Source organism: Phascolarctos cinereus, unplaced genomic scaffold (genome assembly GCF_003287225.1).
Source record: "Phascolarctos cinereus isolate Bilbo 61053 unplaced genomic scaffold, phaCin_HiC Scaffold_9;HRSCAF=440, whole genome shotgun sequence".
NCBI classification, from domain to species: Eukaryota; Metazoa; Chordata; class Mammalia; order Diprotodontia; family Phascolarctidae; genus Phascolarctos; species Phascolarctos cinereus.
Genome location: NW_027556402.1, coordinates 118,356,370 through 118,382,601, shown reverse-complemented (window position 1 = coordinate 118,382,601; position 26,232 = coordinate 118,356,370). Strand labels below are relative to the sequence as shown.

Genomic DNA, 26,232 nt, shown 5'->3' with positions numbered 1-26,232 from the left:
TGTCAGGGACAGTTTCTGCACTGGATAGATAGATAGATAGATAGATAGATAGATAGATAGATAGATAGATAGATAGATAAATAGATAGATAGATAAAGATATATAGATTTTTTTTTTACTTAATTGCTTATCTTTGTTGCAAGGGAGTTTTAATCTGGGGTTGAGGTAGAAAATTACTCTGGTGTAAAAACAAAAACATCAACAAAAATTTTAAAGTAAAATTATCAAAACCTAATCTATAAAAGTACTTGAAATATTGTGTTGCTATAATCAGGAAGTTATTTGAAATTATTTTTCCTTCTAAAAAATGAAAGTAATAGCTCTTAACTTTCATAGTTCCTAATATTGTTTCATTTTTTCTTAAATGGTTGAAGACTTATAAGCAAAGAAAAGAACATAAGTTAAATATGATATGCTCAGTATGGTAGTTCCATGAAACAAATGGGAATTTCTAGAGATTGTTTTCTAGTGCTTTCTTTTTCTTTTTACAATGAGGGCAAAATCATTCCTGAACTATATACAAAGGACAGTGATGCTGCTATTCAATGATTATCAGTCTCACACTGCTGGCAAAAGCACATGAGTTTTTTATTTTGATAGTCTATGGACATTTGGTACAGAAAGTGTTAGCACATTCATAACTAATCTTCTCTAAATACATTGTAGGTGCTCTAGAGCTGGTCTCAGAATAAATTGTAGTTGGGATATTGAATTTACTTCTACTCCACCCCCAAAGAAAAACAGAATTAACCAAAACATTCAAGATGGCACAATAATAAATTTCTTTCCCCAGTTAAATCAACATTTAAATTTCAGTTACACTTCATCATCCCCATCATCATTATCTTCAATCTAGAACTGGAAGAGACCTTCAAGGACATCTAGTCCAACCCCCTCATTTTACAGTTGAAGAAACTGAGGCCCAGGTGAGTTAAGTGATTTTGTTGTTCAGTTGTTTCATTCATGTCTGATTCTCCATGACTCCATATTGGGATACTGCAAAGATACTAGAGTGGTTTGCCATTTCCTTCTCCAGCTATTTTATAGATGAGGAAACGGAAGCTAACAGGATTAAGTGACTTGCCCTGGGTCACACAGGTAGGAAGTGTCTGAAGCCAGTTTTGAACTCAGAAAGATGGGTCCTTCTGACTCCAAGCCCAGCACTGTGCCACCTAACTGCTCCACGTTGAATGATTTGCCCATGGTCAAACAGTCAATGTCTAAGATATGGAGACTATGCCACATGAAGATCTTTTGCGAGAACTGAGCATGTTTAGCCTGTGAAAGAGAAGACTTGTAGCATCCCAGGAGATGGAGTTATGGAAGTACTTGAATTTCCTAATTATTAAAGCTATCTAAATGTAGAATGGACTACTACTAGAGGTAGTGGGGTCTCTCTCATTGGAGATATTCCAATAAAAGTTCAACTGCTCATCATTGGAGATGTTGTGGAATGGATTTTTGGTCAGATATGGCTGGGACTGAAGGCCTCTGAGGTTCATCCTAGCTCCAGTATCCTCTGATCCTGCAAAACTTAAGCAGGGCATCTAGGAGCAGGCATATCAAGAGAAATACTTTAAGCTGAGATGTAATTTTAACAAATGCAGAAAAGTTGTGGTCAGACCAGACTGGGTGTGTTAAAACTCTTGGCTCAAAGTTATGATGGTGAGGTCCAATGACAAGTTTCTATAAAAATAAGTGACAGTAAATCAAGTCAGTCCTTGTAGGTGTCCTTGAGATACTGCCTGTTGATGGCTTATTGCATTTTGCAGGCACACCTCCAAATACAAATAGTTCTCATTGCCTTTATCTTGGCCTAGAAGATGAAGGATAGTCAAAGACATAGTGTGACTTTGTAATGAGACCAAACCGAGGGATTTATTCTACCCCATATGGGTCTGTTAACTCACTTTTGCAAATGCTTATTCATGAATGAAAATGAAAAAGTTCAGATAATGGGACAATTATCAGCTTAGTGCCACCTCTACTTTCACATGGACACAAATGTTGATTCTATGATATTATACTTTTGTCATACTTTTCCTCCCTTTTCCATATGCTCAGATGTATATGTTTCCTTCTCAAAATGAGTCAATTTTATTTGCTCTGAGTTCTATAGCAAAAGATACTGTAGTGATAGAAATAAATAACTTCTTAACGTGGTATAACAGAGAAAGTGTTGAAATTGGAGTCAGGAATGATCTGGGTTCAATGCCCAGGAGTGGCATGTATTAATTTTGTAACCTTGGATAAGCCACAACTTCTCTGTGCTGCAGTTTCTTCATTTTTAAGCTGGGGATACTAATACTTTACCATCTGCCTCACAGGGTTGTTGCTCTATATAGTGTTCTCTTAGCTTCTTGCTATCTCTGGTATCAACATGTTTCACAACTGGTTGTTGTTCAGTCATTTCTGACATTTCATGACCTCATTTCCTTTTCCGACTCATTTTACAGATGTGGGAATGGAAGCAAACAGGGTTAAGTGACTTGCCCAGGGTCACACAGCTAGTGAGTGTCTGAGGCCAGATTTGTACTCAGGAAGATGAGTCTTCCTGACTCCAGGTTTGGCATTCTATCCACAGCACCCACCTAGCTGCCCCAATATATAACTGATGACAGTACCCTCTAGCTATTTGAATGGGAAAGAGCTAGTAGAATAATACAGGGTAACTATGAGGCAGCCATCTGAAAGCATTCTCTAACTTAGCTTCTTCCTCTGCTAAAAGATAGAATGGTATGGGAACCTGGGAGACACCCTCCTACCCCAGCTTCACTTCTGGTAGAGGTAGACAGAAGGTAAGAGCAGAGGGGTGATCAGAAAGTGGGGCAATGGAATCAGGAAGATCTGGGTTTGAATCCTTCCTCAGACACTTACTAGTTATGTGACCCTAGGCAAGTCACTTGACTGCTCTCAGCCTCAGTTTCCTCATCTGCATAATGGGGATAATAGCAACTACCTCATTGGTTTATTATGAGGATCCAGTGAGATAGCATATGTAAAGTGCATTGAAAATCCTAAAGCTCTATATAAATGCTAGCTGTTCTCTCTGTCCCTGTCTGCCTCCCCTCCCCTGAGATTAAGTGATTTACCAAAAGTCACACCGGTAATAATCACTGAAGGGGATTTAAATCCAAGTCCTCTACTTCCAGATTTAGAGTTCCTCCCACTATACCAAGCTGCCTTTTCAAAAGAATATCTACATACCATGTAATTTAAATGCCATTTTTGGAAAATCTCCTGGTGGGGAGAGGGGAGGAGAAGAGGAGACATTCACTTCTTACCTTCACTAAAGACTTGTAGACTATGGGTCATATATTCCTGATGTATTAGTGAATTGAAGTAAATCAAGTACGTGTGCGTATGTGTGTCTGTGTGTGTGTGTGTGTGTGTGTGTGTGTGTGTGTGTGAGAGAGAGAGAGAGAGAAAGAGAGATGTTGCTTTATTTATACAATTAAGGGAGCACAGCATTTTTCACTGAGGTTGGATGGTGGAGGATAGTGGCTTGGATAATGGAGGAGACTGATCACCCCACTCACCTTTGCTAATGCCAAACATAGGGCCTGCTGGTCATCGTGACGGCCTCTCACCAGCCCAATATCCCAAGTCACAGAAAGAAGCTCTTTTGGGAACAGCCTTGGCTTTGGGCAGGACAGTTGTGAAGTTTCCCCTTCTTATCTGAAGTTAACCAAGTTTTGACAAAATTAAATGCTTTTGGGATAAAATGGCCCATAGCATTCTCAGTATCAGATGGAAGAATAAGATGAATGTATATGTGATTGAACTTTTTTCTAGAGAGCAAGATAATTTGGAGCAGTATATGTATAAGTTGGGAAAGCTCAGAAAAGGAGCTGGCTGTAATGGTTGTTTACCTGGTTGTAAACTGAACTCCCACCCCCACCCCCAATAACACCCAAGGAAGTTGAGAAAAGCATAATTGGTTTTCAAACAGCCTTATATAGGGGTTCCAGACTCTGCAACCAGACTGAGTCCCTTCAGGTGGATGATACATAGGTCCCCTACTTTGTATTCTTTCCCATTCTATCCCTACTCAGTTCTTCTTTCCCATCTTATCAGGAACCTAAGAGATGAAAAAAAAAATCAAAATCAGTTGGCTAAAGCAAGTACCTGTTCCTCCCACTCCCTGAGTCTCATTATATGTTATATAAGTTGAAGCATAAAAAAGAATTTTGATCTAAATAACACAATACTTTGGACTATGGGGTGCAAGTTTATTTTTGTTTCTTTTCCTTCTGAGGCTGACTATCCTAACGAAACAGATCATACCATGAATAGTTTTAAAAACAAGCTATGCTATTTCATACACTGTAAAAATAGGATTCTTTTTTTTAAAAATTATTGATGCTATTTATTTTTTATACCTCAGACACTTCCTTTTTACTATCCTCATTCCAGCTATCATAGTGACTGCATCTGTGTGTGCAACATTTGATACTTGTTGTCTACCACCTCTCTACTGAGAGAGGAGAAAAGTGTTTCATCATTGGTGCCCCAAGAGTCAAGATTATTTATTGCATTTCATCGGCATTCTTATCATTTTTAGTGTTGATTTCTTTTACATTATTATGATATTGTGCAAGTTGTCTCCTTGATTATATTTTCTTCATCCTGGATAAGCTAATAGAAGTCGTTTTATGTTTCTCTTAATTCTGAAGACTAACTTTGTTCGGAGTCCTGCCAGTCTTAGATCTCTACAAACAGCAATGGTTGTTTGCCATTACAGTGACAATTGATGTGCCTAACAATGACCCTGAGTCACTCCAAGGTCCTGAATCTTCAAAGAAAGTCTAAACAATCTCTAGTAGAGTTTTCGTACTAAGTATACATTATTATATTTGTATGCTTTAAAATCAACTCTTATGTAATAAGGGAACCCATCTTTTTTCACTTGCTAATTTTTTTCCCTTTTGATCTGTTTCTTCTTTCACAACTGTGACTAATATGGAAATATGTTTTACATAATTGCACATATATAACCTATATCAAATTGCCTACCATTTTAGAAGAGAGGAGGGGAGGGAAGGAGAAAAATTGGGAACTCAAAATTTTATAAAAATGAATGCTAAAATTATCTTGACATACACTTGGGGAAAAAATAAAATACTATTAAAAAAAACCCAAGGTAACCCGTGTGTGATATGTTCATCAGCTACTAGATCAAACAACTATTTGTATGTCACATATTTTTTACTCTGAACAGAATTATGATAACTCTCTTTGGTGTCCACAAGGTGACCAAAATATTTTACTTTAAAGTTAACAATTCAGAATATTATAAATATCATAAAACTTTAGTAATATGGATAATCAGGAGAAGTGTCAGTTTGAGTTACATTTTTTGGGGGGAGGTTAGGCAATGGGGTTAAGTGATTTGCCCAGGGTCACATAGCTGGTAAGTGTTATGTGTCTGAGTCTGGATTTGAACTCAGGTTCTCCTGAATCCAGGGCCAATGCTGTATCCACTGCGCCACCTAGCTGCCCTTGAGTTACATATTTTTAAAGAAATGAACTTTATTTCCTTCAAACACACAGGATATCCTGCAGTAACTATTAGGGTGTTTTCAAATGGAAATCCTGCAAGCATGCTTATTAGTGAATACAACTCTTCTGTAATTAATAGTATCCTTGCTCACATAATTAATGACTAAAATTCTAAAAAGCAGTTTATTCTCCTTGTAAGTGGGTTAATTGTCATTAACTTAGGAAAAAGACATTTCTTCATGGAGTGATAGGCTTATAGAGTGTTAAAGCTGAAAGGTACTTGAGAGATCATCTACCAGGCATTTATAGGTAAATGCTTAAAAACCAGCTCTTGGCAGGAAGGGGATTTTTGCAGGACACACTTTTAAGTTTAATTTGCATTTTTAACGTTTTCTCTATCACTTTCTTACGTCTAGAAAACCAACAAAACAATAAATCAAGCCCTGGTTTGTAGCATTTGCCAGTTTCTGAGATACAAATGCTGAAAATTTAACAATTGCCTCTTTGAGCTGGCTCTAGTACACCCCTGAGTCCAGCCCCCTCATTTTATAGAAGAGGTTCTAACCAGTAAAAGGTGAAATTCATCCCAGCTGGATTCTAATTACTACAAATTCTAATTATAACAAATTATCGCAGGTGCTGTTAGTATAGTACAAATTAATGAGTTTTGTCTCTACTTAAGAAAAAATGGCTATAATGCATCAATTTGCATCCCTGTGCTATTTGGGGAAGAGGAAAAATACATGTTATTTTAGTCCATAAGTTTTTGCTAGTACAACAGACACCCAAACACAATGAAGACACAGATTCACACCAAAGGTTAATTTAAATCAATGTCATGTAAAAGTGTATCATTGAAAAACATTTTAATTCATTGTATTATGTTTAATATTATTTACAGAATAATTCTCAGATAAACCATTTTAAAAAATATCTTTAGAGTGGTGCATGAAGGAGGATGTACTCCAGGGAGCTGCTGATATTCCTTCTATCAGAAATTGTTCAATTCACAGATGTTGTACAAAGAAGATTATAAACAATTAGAAATCATTTAGCACATTGTGCGTGAAGCATACAACTGTGTGTGTGTGTGTGTGTGTGTGAAGCCTGGAGACATGAGCTCTTGTCCAGATCTGCCTGTAACTCACTGTGTGGCCTTGGGCAAGACACTTAATCTATATAGGACCCAGTCCTCCAAGTCTTCTGGACAAAGGAAGCCAGATTCCGTTATAAAACTACAAGCAGTAATAGATGACATTTATATAATGCCTTCAGGTTTGAACCATGTTTTATAGATATAATTTCATTTGATCATGGTTAAATGTCTTTTTTCTTTCTTTTTAAAATTTATTTATTTTTTTAGTTTTCAACATTCTTTCTTATAAGATTTTGAAATCCAATTTTTTTTCTCCCTCCCTCCCTTACCTCCCCCCTCCCCAAGATGGCAAGCAATCTGATAATAGGCTATACAATCAAATTAAACATGTTTCCACATTAGTCATGTCGGCTTACGTTCATTTCAAGAGTTAAAAACTGGATAAAATGTGCGGCTTTGACTTATTTCCTTCTAATTTGCCCAAGTTTCTCCACCTATAACCTAATGGGAACCAGAGGAAGGCAAAGTTAACTGTTGCCTGTGGTACAATACTGAAGAGGGCACAATGCATGACACTTTTTTTTTAACTCATGCTTTTAATGCTGGAAAATTCCACTTTCCTCAGCACATACATATTTTATTTTGTGATAAATGAAGCCACATGTATAACAGCGAAAGCGCAAAAGCCTCTACAGGACAGGAACACCTTGCCTAGAGCACAAAATGCTTTTTTTATCCCTCCCCTTCCCTGTTCCCTCCCCCCACCTCCATTTCCACTAGGAAGGAGAACAAGCTGTAGAGTAAGAGTTCTTAACTTTGGGTACACAAACACACACAATGTATATATAAAATATATACATACATTGCTGTTTGGGAATTTTTCAGTCATGTCTGACTCCTCATGACCCCATTAGGGGCTTTCTTGGCAAAGATACTGTAGTGGTTTGCCATTTCCTTCCCCTGTTCATTTTACAGATGAGGAAACTGAGGCAAACAGGGTGATGTGACTTGCCCAAGGTCACACAGCTAGTAAGTGTCTGAGGCCAGATTTGAACTCAGGAAGATGAATCTTCTTGACTCCACAACCTGTACCCTTTCCACTTCACCACCTAGCTGGATAGATAGATAGACAGAAGACAGACAGATTGATTAGATAGATAAGTTCAATATAATTGGTTTAATTTGTAATCCTGTATATTTTGTTTTATTCATTTAAAAAATTCTGAGTAGGGGTCATAGGCTTCACCAGATTGTCAAAGGGCTATATAACACAATAAAAGTTAAGAATCCCAGGTTAATAAAGTTTAAGAATCTAGATGATCTATCTCTAAGGTTCCTTCCAACTCTAGAGTTGTGACATTGTTTGTAAGCAAAAGTTGCATTACCATTTGTTAGGGGCTATCACAAAGAGGAGATGGCCTTTTGGTCCCTTCCCACGCTGAGATTTTGCGAAATTTCTATTACCACAAGCTATGTAGGTCACCAACTCTGGAGGAATTATTCTTCCCCCTTATTTATGTGACCCCAGGGCAAAGGGGAAATACAGTGGGAGGGATGACTAAGAGAGTGGGTTATCTCCCCTTCTTTCTTTTAGGGGAGAGGGAAGAAATGATGGTGTTGGCATACTCCTGAAGGCAAAGGGGAAAGTGGGTTTATTATTTTAAATAGCAAGGGAGATCTTTCAAATATCTGAAGAGGTTACAGTAGTAGTATAGGTTTTGAGCTGGAATCAAACTTAGGGATCAACTAGGCTAACTCCCCTCATTTTACAGAGGAGCAAACTGAGGCTCAAAGGTTAAAAACTTGCCTCTGGTCACACAGGTATTAAGTGCCAGAGGTTCAAATTCTGATTCTCCAAATCTAGCACTTTCCATTACATTGGTTCTATTAATTGCTCCATCTTTCCTCTTCACACGGTGAATTGCTTGGCACACTCTTTTTGTTTTGTTTTTGCTTGTACGTTCTAGGCACTTAATAAGTGCTGTTTGAATTGGATTGAAGAACAACATTAAAACAGATTCTACTTCCTTTCATTATTTAGATATTTTCGCAATTTATTTTTAGAGACAGTAAGAGCCTTCACTCAGTAGTTCAAGAGTTTTTACACACAAGTGAAAATCAAAATGAGATTGGGCGAGGAATGTAATTGTCTCACAGCCAACTACATGACTGCCTTATAGGAAAGTTATTTTTAATTTTAGACCAACTCATGATGGCCACCAGTCTCAAATCTGTAGTAGTATACTTGTACTGAGGGAAAAGAAACATATCCAACTATCCCATTTAACATAGAGAAGTCAGACAGGTGAGTTGTAGGTAGGGAGTAGGATAAAATGATTTGGGTTGGGAAGAGATAATGGAAATAGATGCAGCTCTTATCTCACCAAGAACATAAAATGTGCAAGTTCCAATTGAATATCTATAACTGTTAGTGGAATGAATTTGGAAACAATAAAAATGTTCACTAATTTCACTGATTTGATTTCATATTCAAGAGCCACTGTATCCAGGCCCACAAGACTGAAAGGGATTTAACAGTTCAAAATTAAAAGCAATTTGGGATTGTGTAGACAGCTAATTGTAATCACTTTGAATTTTAAAAAGAAAAACACCAATAAAGCAGACCTCTCCAACTCTACTGTGCTTCCCTCACTCTCAGAGAAGAAATTTCCTAGGACATTTACAAATAAATGCATTCCCCAAACCCGTCAAGTGACTCCATAATTTTTCAAAGCACATCAAAGTGTTGAGAAAGTAACCTTGAATGAACAGTAATTCTTCCTGGAATTTACACATAACTCTCACCCACATTCTGACATCTTTCCTGGCCTAGAGGCTTTTTTAGTAGCAAAGGAAGATTAGGTTACCCTTCGGGCTAAGGCAGCCTCAGGCCTGGGGAGGGGCTTCTTCCTGTAACTCAGCCTCTGTACAGGTTTCAGCTTCGGGGGGAGATTTCTTGTCTTCCTCCAGTTCAGTATCTACAGCTGAGGCTTCCTCAGGCTTAGGAGCTTTGTCACTGGCCTCAGCCACCTCCGGCACAGCTGCAAATGTGACTTCTGGCCCTGATTCTACACTGACCATAGCAACTTCACTGATCTCTAGATGAGCTTCGACACTGACTGCCTGAGTCTCCTCTGGACCAGCTCCAACGCTGACTACCAGAGTCTCCTCTGAGCCAGCTTCAACACTGACTGCAGAAGTCTCCTCCAGGGCTGCATCTTCCACATCTGGAATTTCTTCAGCTGTTGCCAAACCAGCCTCCAAAGAAGAAGTATCTTTAGGGGCTTCTGAACTGCCTTCATTGGTTTCTGTGGGCTTTACTTCCTCATCTGTTGAGATTCATTTCATTAAAAGACATACAAAAGGAAAAAAAAAATAGCAGGAAAATAAAAGCCCAAACCGCTTATTTTCATTATAAATATTGTCAAAGTAATAATGTGATGTGATGAAAACCTACTGCTTGTGTTCTACAAAGATAGAAGATAAAAAAACCATTCAATTAGCAACTGCTATCTGTTACTGAAAGTATGATCATTTAAATTCACCAAATTTCCAAGTTGAAAGGGACCTCCAAAATCATCATTCTATCTACCTCTTCTCTACTTTTTGCACAGGTGGTTCCTACACCCCGCTCCCTCCCTGGCATTCCCTCCACTCCTTTGCAGACTACCTAGCTTCCTTCAAAACACATCTCAGCTGCCATCTCCTATACTAATTATTTTGCTGATGCTTCCTGATATTATCATTGCGCTCTCTCTCTCTCTCTCTCTCTCTCTCTCTCTCTCTCTCTCTCTCTCTCTCTCTCTCTCTCTCTCTCAAAAATTAACTTCGAATGACTTTGTACGTACTTTGTGGCAGTATTATTGGTCTACGTGGTTTATCACCTCATATAGCAGACTATAAACTTATAATAAACTACAAATATCTTAACTACTTTTTGTCTTTATACCAAGATTACAACCACATAATAGACCCTTCCTAAGTGTTTATTGAAAGGAATGGAATGGAATTGAGACTACTTCATCCATGGGACTCCATTTTAGGGTGGTTTTGTGGAAAAAGTCCTGTACATGAAATTAGGAAGAACTAATGTTCTTGTAACTCCACAGACAAGTCATTTAACATTCCTGAAGCTCCATTTCCTCATCTGTAAAATGAAGTAGTGCCTACCACACAGAGTTGTAGTGGGGATCAAATGAAATAATATATTTAAAGCACTTTACAAATCTTAAATTGCTACTTGGTGTCCCAAAAAACTTGGTGCAATTTTAAGCTTTAGCTTTAATTAGCTGGAAGATTTATCTAAATTTAAGCTAAAAAAAAAGCTTAAAGATTTATCTTTAAAACTTCACTAAGATTTTTTTTCTTTTGTTCTATTTCTTATCTCACAACATGACTAATATGGGAATATGGTTTACATGGTTGACATATATAACCAATATCAAATTGCTTACTGTCTTAAGGAGGATCGAGGGGAAGGGTGAGAGGAAGAAAAATTTAGAATTCAAAATCTTATTAAAAAAATGACTGTTAAAAATTGTCTTTACACATAATTGGAAAAATAAAATACTATTTTTAAAAAACTACGCTGTCTTTTGGAACACTTTGTGTAAACATCAGTTGCTATTATTATTATTATTATTATCATTCTTTACAAGCATCCAGGTACTGGATCATTCCATTACTGTACAAAGCAAAGTGAAGGGAGAAGTATCATTCACATATTTGTTAGCACAGTGCTTTGCAATACTCTATGAATGTTTTTTATTCATTAACTGATTCATTTTCCCCTCTACCCTATCTTAATAATACTGTATATTTGGATAGCACTTTACAATTCGGGAGAACCATTATCAAGTTGGAATAAAATTTGAATGAAAGCAAAGGAATTAATATAAGGCACCAATTCTATTCTATCTCACTTTTGTCTTTGTATTGTCAGTGCTTAGCATAGTCCCTGGCACATAGTAGGTACCTAATAAAGGTCCTCAGCAATGGAGTACAAAGAAAAAAAAAGTTCCTGCCCTCCTATGCTACTAAGGGGGTAGGGGTGGGAGTAGACAACAGATAAACAAATAAGGAAGTGTAAAACATGTACAAACCGGGAGGAACTAAATACAAAATCTATTATGATACAATTGAAATTTGAAAAGAAAAAAATGTCACATCTCTATTTCCCCAAATTGATCAGGTTAAAGAGGTGCCATTCAATCCCAAACATCTAAATGACTTTGTAGTCTAGTGGATTCTGGTTAGAAACACAAGCAGACAACGACAGTATTGGAATGAAAATGACTTTGTGCTTTGTGGGGAAAAAAAAGACCCAACAACTTTATTCCTTTATCTCAAACTGCTGAGCTAGACAAATATGAATGCCCTGGATTCCATGAACTGAATGAAGCCAAAACCCTGAAAGATAATAGATAATACTTCCAAACACAAAGGAGTCAAAGCAGTTGGTCAGCAATATAGATTCACAGTATCATAGCTCCAGAGCTGGAAGGATCTTAAAGGTCATCCAGTTCAACGCCCTCATTTTACAGATAAGGAAATTGAGGCCCAGAGAGATAATGTGAGGTGTCCAAGGTTGTACAGGTAGCAAGCAGCAGAGTTGGGATTCAGACCTAGTACCAAACTGAAAGCATTTTTATTAATCAAATTTTACCATCCCAAACACATTTCATTAGGTTTCAAATTATATTTTTCCTGTTGAATGAGCAACCTTTCAGTCTCAGATTCTGGATTTCCTCAGAATGGAAAGCAATGGCAAACAGTTCAATGCACATGCTTTAAAAACATAGGATGTTTTGTGTGTCAGGGTAGACGAAAAAGAAGAAAGCTTTTACCTGGATGTTGCAGCGTCTCTGGTGATTCCCTCATAGTACTTTTCACTTGCATGTTATTGATACGTTCTGTGTACCGAGACTGGTCTGATGTGAATGTCCTGTAAGCCTGAAAGCAAATGTATACCTGTATTTAATTCCAGAGCTCTTAGAATGATGATACTGAGTTCTAGTGATATAATTCCCTAGATTTAATCATTAAAAATGGAATATGATTTGTTATGGGTTTCTTGCTTGGAAGAAAAAAGAAGATTTGATACTATGAAATATATGGGGGGTTTTTTTGCTGCCCTTTCTTTCTTTCTTCCTTTCTTTCTTTCTCTTTCTTTCTTTCTTTCTTTCTTTCTTTCTTTCTTTCTTTCTTTCTTTCTTCCTTCCTTCCTTTTTCTTTCTTTCTTTCTTTCTTTCTTTCTTTCTTTCTTTCTTTCTTTCTTTCTTTCTTTCTTTCTTTCTCTCTTTCTTTCTTTGGCTGGGGCAGGGGTGGGGAGGAACTCCTGGGTGAAAACTCTTTCCACTGATGCTGATCAACAATTTGTAGTTTATGGTCTTAAAGGGATCCCTGAAGCACTGGGAGGTGAAATGTTTTGCACATGGTCATATAGCTAAAAGGGGTCAAAGCAGGTCTTGAACCCAGACCTTTCTGACTCTTAAAACCAGCTTTTTGGCCTCTGCACCAGTTCTCTTCCGGCAACAAAATAATGAGCAGGCCATAAGATATGAAGCTGGAAACAATCAGGTGAATAGATTTAGAGCTGGAAAGAACCTTAGATATCATCTCGCCCCCTTCTCATTTTTCAGATGGGAAAATTAACACTCAGACTTGCCCAAGATCATATGGGTAGAAAGCAGCAGATCATGAATTGAAACCCAGCTCTTCTGACCCCAAATCCAGTAATCTTTCCAAACTGCTTTTAAAAGGAAGAAAACTGAAATATTCTATCAAGTGAGATAAAGTGATGAAAATAAGGGAGTGACAATTTAACTTAATAAATCATGTTGAGACCAAATCATACAAACATTTTCTGATTCATCTACAATCCTGACTCACAGATTGCCATCTAGAATAATGCACATTTACAATGCCTCAAGTAATTGGTCGAATTACTGCTGTCATGCTGTTTAAACGAATCTGTATGCAATGAGTAACTGAAGCAGTAAGTGCATAGTGATCTTTCCTGATAGAAAATTTCCTTCGTTTCACATATGGGCTGCCTTCATTCACTTACATTCATGTAAGACTACAATATATGACATTCATCCCAGTGCAATTAGAGTTAATATTTGGGACCATGAACATCACAATTTTATAGTCCATAGGAGTGGTCAAACATTGGTCCCTGAACTTTATAAAACAAAGAAAATTATGATGCTATGAAACTAGCTTTTTTCTAATCATCCCATTGCTTTGCATAACATAGATCATCACCATATATAAGCCCTGTAATATTATAGTTATAAAAACACTTACATAATATCCACCAGCACTAACAGTGACACCAACAAAGAGATAATATATCATGTTTGACCCAGCTAATTCAGGGACTCTCTTAGCTGACATCTGTCGAAGGGATGCTGTAAAAAAAATTTTTTTTACGTTACTTCTATCACAATGGACAGTTTAAAATAATTACATTAAATTACATTAAAAAGCACATTACAAATTCAATTCAGTTCTGCATTACTGATTACTTCATTCAAAGATAAGTTCAGATGCTTATTTGAAACATTTTTATTTCAATATAAACAGATTGTATTTAACACAGAAATGAAACATTTATGTAACAAAATATTTCTAATAAAACTAAAAAATCAATAGAAAGAGAGGAAGAAACACCAAAGCTCCATCCCACCAATTCCCCTGCAAGGGAAAGGAGCTATAAGAAACAGGGAAAAACAGATGCTCATTGACTACATAACTATTTTAATGTTATCTTTTAAAATCTACTAAATCATATAATAAACTTTAGTAGCTATAGGATTCGGTTGTTTTCACATTAGGTATCAAAAATATGGATTTGTTTTCATAGTCAATCTTACGTATGGGTCATAACAGAAATACAAGAAAAGTCTTGTTTAAAGAAATAAAATACAGGGGCACCTAGGTGGTGCAGTGGATAGAGCACCGCCCCTGGATTCAGGATGACCTGAGTTCAAATCCAGCCTCAGACACATAACACTTACTAGTTGTGTGACCCTGGGAAAGTCATTCTGCAAAAAAAAAAATTGGGGAAAGGTTTCTTCTCATTCCTCTCTTCTGGGGCAACCGTGGTCATTATAGTTTCACAGTACTCAGATGAAATTGTGTTGTCATTGTTTTTCTTTCCACTTACATTATGATAGTCCTTGTGTATATTGTTTCCCTGGCTCTGCTTACTTCACTTTGAATCCATTCATATAAATCTTTCTGTATTTATATGTATTCATTAGATTCTTAAGCTCTTATAGCTGACATTCTATAGTGCTTGAAGGTTTGCAAAGCTATTTCCTAATATTATATCTCTTTATTCTCACAAAAGCTCTGAGAGGTGGATGCTATAATTATTTTTATTTTACAGAAGAAAAAATGGAGGATGAAGAGGTTAAGTGGCTTGTCCAGGGTCACACAGCTAGTAAATGTTCCAGATATGATTTGATTTCAGGTCTTCCTGATTCCAGGTCCAGTACTGTTTCCATTTCACCTCTACTGGGATTTATTGAGTAGAATAGAAAAGAATTAATCTCTGTTCATATTGTGAATTTTTATATTTGTACTCCCTATTAGCATGGTTGCAACTCCAGCATTTTTGGATTCATTTGAATAGTAAATGTTGTTCTAAATTCATTTTGATTCTATTTGTGTCTTTGCTTTTCAGAGGTGGCTTGTTAGTGCAGTAGATGGAGCACTGGGCCTTAGGCAGGAAGTCCTTAGTTGTTTTTTTGTTTTTTGTTTGTTTGTTTTTTAGGCAATTGGGGTTAAGTTGCCCAGAGTCACACAGCTAGTAAGGGCCAAGTGTTTGGTCTGAGGCCAAATTTGAACTCAGGTCTTCCTGACTCCATGGCCATTGCTCTCTATTCACTGAGCCACCTAGCTGCCACTATGCTTTGGTTTTTAAAATTTTTTGTTTTTGCAGGAATGCCTCTTTTTGTTAAACATCCCTCTTTTTCCAATGATAATTAGGCCTCTGTTTGCAGGGCATGTCATTTGGAGTTACAGATTGAGCTCCTTTGCTTTTCCAAATATAGTAATATTCCATTCTTTTCAGTGGTTGGGAGGGGTACAGAAAATCTTCTGTTATTCAAATTTCCTTTCCTTTGTATTTAAAGGCCTTTCTCTTGGGCTGCTTGCTGAATTTGCTGTTTGTCATTAGAATTATTACATTTGAACACTATGTGTCTTGGAGTTTGAAGCACAGAGCTGTTATTTTCTTTTTGTTTTTTTTTTTTTTTAGGCAATTGGGGTTAAGTGACTTGCCCAGGGTCACACAGCTAGTGTCAAGTGTTTGGTCTGAGGCCAGAGTTGAACTCAGGTCCTCCTGACTTCAGGGCCGGTGCTCTATCCACTGCGCCACCTAGCTGTTCCCAGAGTTGTTATTTTCTGTAGACAATCTGTGTATTCTTTCAATGGTGCTTTGTTTTGTATATTCAAAAGTTACGGGCAGTTGTCTTGTACTATTTCTTGAATAATGGTGTTCAGGATTTTTTATTTGTCATGTTGTTCTGAGAGACAAGACCCTACACATCCTGCCTTAGAGGTCAATGACTTTGGCTTGTATAAAAATAACATGTTCTTTTAATGTTATTATCTTTTGATTATCTTCTGCCAGATTTTTCTCCACTTAATTATTTTTTCATGCCAAATCTGTTAAACTCTCTTTTACTTTTTTTTGAGAAATTCTCTGCTATGTATTGAATTTTTTTCTGTTCCTAATGAGAGTTTTTTATTTCTGTATTTAGACCCATAAATTCTGATGTATATATACACATATATGTGTGTGTATATATATGTAGTTAGTCCTAATTTCTTATATTATAAATTTAATCTCTCTTTTGAATCCTTCTAGAATTACTTGTTTTTACATGCTCTCTTGGGATTCACAGTTCTATATTTCATCAGATATTGGTCTCCTTTCCTTTGTCTAATAATATCTCTTAAGATAGCTTTGTAATCTCTGTGGTTTTTTTGTTCTGTTTTGTAACTGGAAAAAGGTTTATTAATAATGACAATAGTAACAAATATTTACTTTAATACAAAACTATTAAGTTTGTAATCTCTTTAAGGATGCGGCACTTTTTCTGGTTTTAGGATATTTTCTACTGATTTATTTGCACTTTGAGTTTTTGCTGAGTTTGTTAATGTTTCAACATTTTTTTTCCTTTATATTTCCCCATCACTCACTATATGATTTCCTCCCCTGCCGTGCCACCCCTAGTGGATGCACCCCTAGGGTTGGATTGTAAAGCTGTCTCACCCTTCTCTCATGGTGGAAGATTTAATAATATTCACTGGGCTGGATCCTTACCATTATCAGTGCCTAGAAGGACAGACTCATCTGTAAAATGAATTAATTGGACTCAGTGGCCTCCCAAGTTCCTTCTAACCCTAGATCCATATACCCTATCACTGGCTTTAGCTAAGTTCCAGTCCCCATTTCTGCAGGCCTGAATGCAGCTATGCATTCTAGCCCCTAGCTCCTTTTTTGGCTTATCTCCTTTAGCTAAGTTCCAGTCCCCATTTCTGCAGGCCTGAATGCAGCTATGCATTCTAGCCCCTAGCTCCTTTTTTGGCTTATCTCCTTTCCTTCTGTGGGCTGTATCACTGGATGCACTTTTTTGCAGTCCAAAGGGAAGATGTTGAAGATGTTACAGGCAAAGTCTTTGCAGCCTTAGGGTTTGCTAACAGAGGACCACATCAGACCTGAGCCGGATGGCTTCCCACTCTCCTTCCCTCAACTTCTCCCCATTAAGCAGAATCAATATCTGCAGCTTGTTGCTAGTGGAGGGTAGAAGTGAGTGAGGTGTATAGACAAAGTCTGTGAAGCAAGAAGAGATCCCAATACCTGAGCCTCAGACATAAGGCTGGGGGTAGGTTTGTGTGGTCCCTGCCAGGAGTGGAGGCTGGGTGGAGAGGGGTCCAATTTAAGGATTAGTGGTCTCTTCTGTTAATTTCTTGTTGGAGGTCTCCCTCTTTTTGCTCTACATTTGGGACATATTCCTTTTTGGTAGAGTTTTTGAGAGTTAATGAGGCCTGAGGAAAGTGTCTAGTCAGGTATCTTGTTGATCTACAATTTATTTTTTAAATGTTTATATTGGCTTTAACAAAAACACCATGTTTGCATCAGAGTTTCTGATCTTTTTTTCTTCTTTGCATTTTTTTCAGATTTTGTTGCCATTAGGATTATTTTCACCCCTATTTACAGTCATGGTCGTTATGTATGCTGTTGGTCTGCTTTAAAGGAATAAAGATTTGACTAAAAACTGAATCCTAGCCCAGGTCCCGACCCCATGAGTACATATGCCTATCAGGGACCCTTTCCCAGGCTTCAGGGATGCTACCAAATTAAAGTGTCGTGAATAGCCTTCCATTACCTCTTTTCTTTACACAGAACCACACTCTTTTCTTTGTGCTATGTTTCCTTTTGAATCTGCAATTCTTGGAAGGATGAGAGGAACAAGGCTGTTGTAAACAAAGCCTTTACTTTACATTAAATTGATGGAAAGGGTCCTGCTTTATGTTTTGTGTTTATTTATATAGGTTTTTCAATCCAATGAACATTAAATGCTATGATGTACCAGGTGCTAGTGTTATAAAATTAAAAATTTAACAATGCTAGCACCCAAGGAGCTTATGACTTACTGGGGGTGGCAGGTGGAGGGAACACATTGGCAAATGAGTAAAGACAAAGTAAATACAGAGTAATTTCAGAAGAAACTCCCAACTGAGGAAATTTGGAAAAATCTTTTGTAGAAGATAGAGCTTGAGTTCAATGCTGGAGGGAAGAGGGCATCCAAGAGCTGGGTGAGGAGGGAGGGCAGACAGCCTGTACAGAGACAATGATGGAATGTCTCCTAGGGGACTTTAAAAATCAGCTCTAATATTTACATATTCCTCTTGTTTCTCAGGCATGAACACTAGCATTGATCAGCTTTTGTGAAGAAAAGGACTCCTACTAAGAAATGAAAGGGAAATAAGTTCTCATAGTGAGAGAAGCTATGCTGCTTAGATTAAACTAAATAACTTACATCCCCAAATAAATGAAACAAATGGTTTAATTAATTTAGCTGATAAACTCTTTCCTTAATTTTACATTTTAATTTCCTTCATTTTACAAATGAGGACCTACAGTCTAACCTGAGATATCAGTCAAGAGTAATCTCTTTAATGCAGAAAGTTGCTCAGTTGGTTGATTGGAGCTGTGTTGTGTAGACATAAAACAGGTATGAGACCATAGAAAGGTGACCTGAGGGTTTTGTTGCCTGTGGAGGGGTGTTCTTTTGTTACTAGAAGTTGGGAGCACATGTTTGAAACAAATACTTTATACAAAATTGTCATTCAAAACTCAACCCAAAGTTATGTACTGTGTTCAGGTTCTCGGGTTCTCTGTCCATCTGAGTCTCTCTCTCTCTCTCTCTCTCTCTCTCTCTCTCTCTCTCTCTCTCTCTCTCTCTCTCTCTCTCTCCTTTCTCTTTTTCTCCACCCCCTTCTCTCTCTTCCCTTTCTCCCCTTCTCTTTCCCCTCTCTCTCTTTCTCTTGCCTTGAGGTCAGAACTCTTTCCTTTCGGTCTTTGCAAATATCCTGATACTTTGTAAGTACCTAGCACAATGCCTGCCAGATACATAATGAATGCTTTTTTGAATAGATGAAGTAAATAAACAAAGAACACTGAGGCACCACCTGGATCTTTCTATCTCTTCCTTCCCTCAACCCGAATTGTGAATTTCTAAAGAAACAAGGTCACAGTTTTCTGGTTTCTGTGGATGCAAGAGACAGCTTTTCCCTAACCTTGGCCTGCAGGCAGGCTGTGTACCCTGATCGTATGTGACACATAGAAAGCAAAAATCTCCTGCCAGAAAGCCCGTCTTGCACAACAGCTGTGGACAGCTTTGCCCAGAGCCCCAGCTCATCACCACCATCACCACTGGCCTGCTTCTTTCTCCTTCAGCTCCTTACTCTATAAGAGATGCCTTAACAAAGGATAGGGAAGCTCTAACCTTAGAATTAGCAACAAGTAAGGATATGATCCTGGCCCTCAAAAGCCAAGGATGTTGTTGTCCAACAAGTTGCTTTTGGAGACATCTGCAGGGCACCTAGGGGATCAGTTAATTAAGTAGGCTCTTAGCATTACCTAACATCCAAGGACCTAAGGAACCTTAGAAGCCATCTACTGCAATTCCCTCATTTATGAAGGAAGAAACTGAGCCCCACCCAAAATAGTTAAGGGACTTGCTCAAGGTTACCCAGATTGTAAATGGCCTAGAAAATGGGGTCAAAATTCAAACTGAGTCCTCCTGCTCCAAATCCAGCACTCTTTCCATGAAGGTTGGGACAGAGGATCCCTTCTCACTGAGCCTGGAGAACAGATTGTGAAGCAAAGAGATGTCTGAGGTTACCTTGTCCAATTCCCTCATTTTACAGATGAAGAAAAATGATTTATTATATTCTTCAGGATAAATTATTATATTGCTTAAATCCAACCCTATGTGATTCAAGGTTGATTGCACCCAGAAGGTCCCCTGACCCCAGTAACTATCCAGGAATGCTAGAGATGGTTACAAAGTATTTTGGGTTCCCTCGGGTCCTGGATCTACCCAAAGCATTATTGTTTTGGGTTACATACCTAAAATTTGGGATAGGTCCACCCAAGCTTGTATTTTGGTTTCCCTTGTGTTTTGGCTTCACCCAAATTTTATTTAACATTTATGGTTACTCATATCTATCTCAATCTACCTTGCTTTCAAGCTGCCCTCTTGGCAAAATTGCTTACTGTCGTTGTGGGGTCCCCGATTGGGTGCCCTTGTCTCAATCCTATATAAATGTAAACCTTTCAGAGCATAGATGAGAGAGGGAACCACCTTTCCAGCTCGCTCCCTCTTTCTCCTCTAACAAATAACCTAATAAACTTCTTTCTAAACCTATTTCAGATTTTGGAGTCTGTTCTAGTGAAAAACAAACTGAGGTTGAAAGAGGAGTCAGTTGGCCAAGACTACACATTCAGCCAGTGACAGAAATTCAAGTCAAGGTCCTTTGACCAAACCTAGGGTTCCCCTCCCTTAAGCAATTGCATCACAGTGCTTGCCAAAGCAGCATAGCTGACCAGAAATGGCTTCTAATTAATGGTCCAGTTAAAACAGCTATTCTGTGATTGTAGTCCCACAAATATAATAATAGCTGGCATTTATACAGCTCTTCAAGGCACACTAGTTTATTTGGGCTTCAAAAGGACTCTGCTACAATCTTTATTATCCCCATTTTACAGCTACAGAAAGAAACCAAGTCTCCAAGAACTTAAGTGAGGAGTATTGTCAAAAAACTATTATGTAAGAGATGCAGAACTCCCAGGTTCAGCACTCTTTCCAGTACAACACTTAAAATTATAAAAGACGAGCCTGTAACCCAAAAGAGCCCAGACAGCTATCTTTGACATGCCAGAACTCCTCACTTAACCTCTTTGTGCCTCCATATTCTGCTCTGTAAAATGAAGGTGATTTTTAAAGTCCCTTCCAGCACTGAAACTATATACTATGATCCATGGGAGACTAGAGATTTCAGAATCCATGGCATAAACGGGAGAAGGGAGGCTTTCTGTCCCTTTTCTGGCAAAAAAGGCTTGCAGATACCATTAAAAACTGAGCATTGTCTCCTTGGGCTCTCATTGAAAAAGCCCATTAGCAGCCAGAGCTCTGGCTACTGGGGTTGGAGGCCCTTGCTTGGAATCCTGGCTATAACTTAATAGCTGTGTGGCCGTAGATCTCTTGGGACCTCAGTTTCCTCATTTGTAAGATTAGGAGATTGGACTAAATGACTTCGGAGATGTTTTCTGGCTCTAAATCTTATATCATCATTATCTCCTCGCATCTGTCCCGACTCCCAATCCCTGAGGCAAATTGTGCGCGCAGGTAAAAGAAGAAACTGGAGTCAGTCTCTACTTCTGACGGTCTCCAAGCTTTCAGCGCATCTTTCCTGTGCTGGACTGGGGCGTCCCCAAACACTGGGTAAACTCTTTCCCCTTCCTCCTGCTTCTCCTAGCCGGGTTCGTTCGCAAGATCCGATAGTAAAGGAGGGGATCATATGTGCTTGGGGGAGGCCACAGCTAAACTTCACAGAATGCATGATGCCCTGTGCCCTGAATCTGTCATCTATCCACCTCCACATACCCAGCCTGACAGTCCGACGGCTCCCAGCATCGTGGCTAGTCGAGGCTCCCAGCACTCTGGGGCCGCATCGCGCGCACTCACCGTGCTTCCAGAGCAGTGGGGGGCTGGAAAGCGGGGTCCTCAGGGGTAAAGTCAGAGTCTTCCCAACAGCCCTGCGGAGATACATAGTACCGTACCCAGAGCACCCCAGTCTCACAGTGCGGAGCAGCGCTCCGCTCAGGGAACCACCCAAGATAGTGGGCTGCCCGGTCCCGCCCCCAGGAGGAGTCCCTACTCGCCGCCACTGGCAGTCCAGCCCTCTTCTCAGTGAAACAGGGAGTCTAGAGTAAGAGACCGTCCAGGGCAAATGCTCTGCTCTTGCAAGGGACTCTGTTAGGGCTGGTTCCGGAGCCAATTAAAAGCCATGCCGCGGGCACACTGTCTGTTTGAGTTAATACTGGTTACTTTCCACCCTCTTCAGAGTAGGCTAGGCAGTTTTCAGAACGTCAGGCTATATGACAGCATCCAAGGGAAAATGGTCTATCACTTGCCATATATAATTTAAACTCTCTATATCTTTCCTCACCCTTACATCTAAAAAATCCTAAAAAGGGACACTAGGGCCTTAACATAAGGGAGTTGTGAGACCCAAGAGAAATGCACATCACATCAAGGATGTACTTTAATCTATTCAAAGCAAGCATTTAAGTGCCTTCGTTCCAGGTTAGAGACAGTTTGGCACAGTGGCTAGATCTAGCCTCAGAGCCTGGAAAATCTGCATTCAAGCTCCATCTCCGACACCTATTGGCTAGTCCCTAAACATTTCAGTGACCCCAGGCAACTAACATCCAAAGCTGTAGAACAGGGACCTATTTGCATTTGTAGGGGGAGTTCGAACACCCATGAAATTATAGGTTGGGAGAAAGGGGGCTCCCAAAAAGATGATACAAATGGGAAAAGGACCCACATGCACAAAAAATATTTATAGCAGCTCTTTTTGTGGTAGCAAAGAATTGGAAATTGAGAGGACGCCCATCAGTTGGGAATGGCTGAACAAGGTGTGGTATATGAATGTAATGGATTAAAATTCCAGTGTCTCTAGGACAGAAAATGCTTCTCTATTGCTCTGGATAAGTCAAATAAGTATTTCCATGAATAGGAAATGCTAGACTGTTGGCTTCACGTCTAGCATCCTAACATGTTGTCTTGAATGATTTCAGTATAGTTTGAGTATAACAGATATGATCATTTATACCTTAGAGGCAAAATAATATAGCAAATACAACACTGGATTTGGAGTCAAGAAGACCTGGGCTCAAATTCTCCTGGTGACATACTTACTATCTGTCACCCTAGGCAAACTAGTTAAGTTGGCTGTGCCTTGGTTTTCTGGTCAATAAAATGGGAGAAAGGGAGCTTGTAACCCTCTAAAGTTCTTGCAGTCCTAAATATATTATTTTACGATTGAATTATTTTAACAGCTTCAATAAATATAGCAATTTATTCTTTTCATGATTTCTGCTTTTGCTTGCAATATAGTTTGAGTAAATATGACTTCATTTATGACTTCAATGATTTCAGTCATTTAAGTAAATAAGGTAATTTATGCCTTTAGTGACTTTGGCATAGTTTGAATGAATACGGTATTTTATGCCTGCAAAGATTTTATGTAGTTTAGGTATAGGAAAGAGGGCATGTATGCCTTCAATTATTTCAGCGTAGTTTGGACACAGTAAATATAGTGATTTATCCCTTCAGTAATTTTGGCATAGCTGAATATAATAAATAACAACAGCACATAAATAATAGAGAAATTTAACCTTTCAATGATTCCAGCATAATTTCAGTAAATATAGTCATTTATGCCCTTAAAGATTTTGGCCTGGTTTGAGTACAGTAATCACAGTAATTTATGCTTTCAATGATTTCAGTATAGTTTAGAGATAGTAAATATGGCAAAATTACCTCTGCATGACTTTCTAAATTATTAGATTCCAAACTACTTGAAGGCAGGGACTATCTTATGTATCCTTGTCTTCCCCATGGCACCTAGCACAGTATGTTGCACAGATATGTTTAATATTAAGTTTAATATTTTTAGAATAAATGAAAAATCTTCAATTTCTGAACCTAATTCTAACATTCTCAAAGACTAAAAAAAAATTATCACATACAACCATAACAGAAAACCCTGGTCAGAATTAGCTTTTTAACACTCTTGAAAACACAAAGTTCAGCAAATTCAGTGGGGACCAAAATTTCAACCTGGACAGCTAGATGGGATAAAAGTGTAGAATCTTTAAATACCTTTACCAAATAATGTCTGAAGTCTTTCAAATACTAGACTAGGAATTATAGAGCTAGAGCTGGAAAGAACCTCAGAAGTCCTCTAGTCCAACCTTTTTATTTTACAGAAAGGGAAACTGAGGCCCAGGAAGGGAAAGGGAACTTGTCCCAGATCAAACAGATAGCAAGTAATAGAGTCAAGATTTGAGCCTAGGCCCTGACCTCTGACTGAGTGTGAGATTTCCACTCTAATACAATGCATCCACACCAGTTGATGCTTTTGATCTGATTAGCAGTTAAGTGCAGTCCCCTGGAAACTAGCAAAGATCCATTCCAATGGGGCCTTGAGGGTTTAAAGAATTTGCTGCCAAGGCAGGTTGAAAAATCTAGCTTTTCTGCCACTGAAGCTTAATTATTCTTGCCGTAATAAAATGAATTTTGAAACTTGGCCTGGTTGTCAGGGAAGCATTTTAGTCAAATATAGCAAATCATATATTTGGTTGATTGACTTGTACAGTTTCCTTTGACAGTGTCTGTGTCTTTGCACAAGGTTTCTCTCTCATGCCTAGGATGTTTTGCCTCCAAACTTCTATTTCTTGGAATCTGCTCAGGCATTCAGTGCCCTTCACCTCACCCTGAGGTGGGGAGAGCTGGTCAGAGGCTAGATGGGTATGAAATTGTACTTTTTTCCAAAGCAGGTGCCACTTGATAAGGCCCAGTTGAGGGACCCATGGCTTACCTATAAGGGTTTCCTGGGTGATTGTTTAGGCCTGTCGGACAATATGCTATGCCACAGGTCCATGGTGACCAGTGAAAAAGGGAAGAGAAGGGAATAAGCATTTAAATAGCACCCACTATGTGCCAGGCACATAGTGCTTTTACAAGATCAGAAAATCAACTTGGAAATTCTTGAACTGAAAAGCTTCTGTACAAATAAAATTAATGTATCTGGATTAAAAAAGGTAGTGATTGAATGGGGGAAAAATCTTGGTTATCAGAATTCTCAGGCAAGGGTTTCATATGTATGCATACACATCCATATATGTATACATACATATACAACTAACATACCTATATATGCATACTTAAGATGAAAAGCTATTCTCAAGTAGATAAGTAGTCAAAAGATACGGAATACTCAAAAGATTGCAAACTATTAACAACCATTATGAAAGAATGCTCTAAATCACGAATAAAAATAATAGCTAACATCTACGTAGCACTTACTATACACCAGGCACTTTACAATTACTATCTAATTTTATCCACACAACAGCCCTGGGAAGTAGGTGCTATAATTATTCCCATTTTACAGATGAGGAAACTCAGGTTAAGTGATTTGCACAGGACCAGATAATTAGTATGTGAGATGAAATATGAGCTCATCTTTCTGATTCTAGTCCCAGCACTCTATCCCATGCACCACTTCGCTGCCTCAAATCTAAACAATCCTGAGATTTTACCTCACTAACGGCAAATGGGAAAAGATGACAGAAGACAGGAGGGTTGTGAGAAAATAGGCACATTAGAACAGTCTTCATAGAGCTTTGAATGAGTACAACCATTTTGGAAAGCAATTTGGAATTATGCAAATAATCACATATTATCCAGACTAAAAATGTCCATATTCTGACCCAGAGATTCCATTCCTGTGTATATACATGAAGAAAGTAATTGGTAAGAAGAAAGTCTATTTGTACAACAACTTATTTATACCAGCTTTTTTTTTGTGGTAGCAAAGAATTGGGAACAAAGTAGATACCTATTGACTGAGGGATGGCCAAACAAATGTCGATATGTGAATGCAATGGAATATTTCTGTGCTGTAAGAAATGATAAGCATGATGAATACAGACAAGTATGGACTCACATGATGATGCGGAGTGAAGTAAACAGAGCCAAGAATTCAATATACATATCCACTACAAAAATGTAAATGAAAAGAACAATAACCACAAATCAAAAGTAAATGTTGCACATTTACGAAGAACAAACATAGCCCTATAGAAAAGATAAGGAGACACCTCCCACCCCATTCCTTTGCAGAAATAGAAAGGTGAATCAGTGGAACAGAGTGGAACATAAAATACAAAGTAGTAAATGATTATGGTAACCTTGTGTTTGAGAACTGTAAAGATTTAAGCTTTTGGGGAAAGAATTCACTGTTTTGTAAAA

The 26,232-nt window shown here is 38.2% G+C and overlaps 1 protein-coding gene across 2 annotated transcripts; it reads right to left on the bottom strand.

The window, feature by feature from the left end:
* Window positions 1-564: 564 nt before the first annotated feature.
* MGARP (mitochondria localized glutamic acid rich protein) lies at window positions 565-22,018 on the bottom strand. Of its 2 annotated transcripts, XM_020967507.2 has the most exons (5): window positions 21,874-22,018; window positions 13,910-14,013; window positions 12,445-12,550; window positions 9,466-9,927; window positions 565-4,081 (listed from the first exon to the last, which is right to left on the bottom strand). In XM_020967507.2, the coding sequence occupies exons 1-4, from the start codon at window positions 21,956-21,958 to the stop codon at window positions 9,485-9,487; spliced, it is 738 nt and encodes a 245-aa protein (XP_020823166.1). In that variant the 5' UTR covers window positions 21,959-22,018; the 3' UTR covers window positions 565-4,081; window positions 9,466-9,484. The 2 variants fall into 2 exon arrangements, with proteins under 2 accessions (XP_020823166.1, XP_020823165.1); XM_020967506.2 differs by lacking the exon at window positions 565-4,081 and having other exon boundaries at window positions 6,354-9,927.
* Between the last annotated feature and the right edge of the window lie 4,214 nt (window positions 22,019-26,232).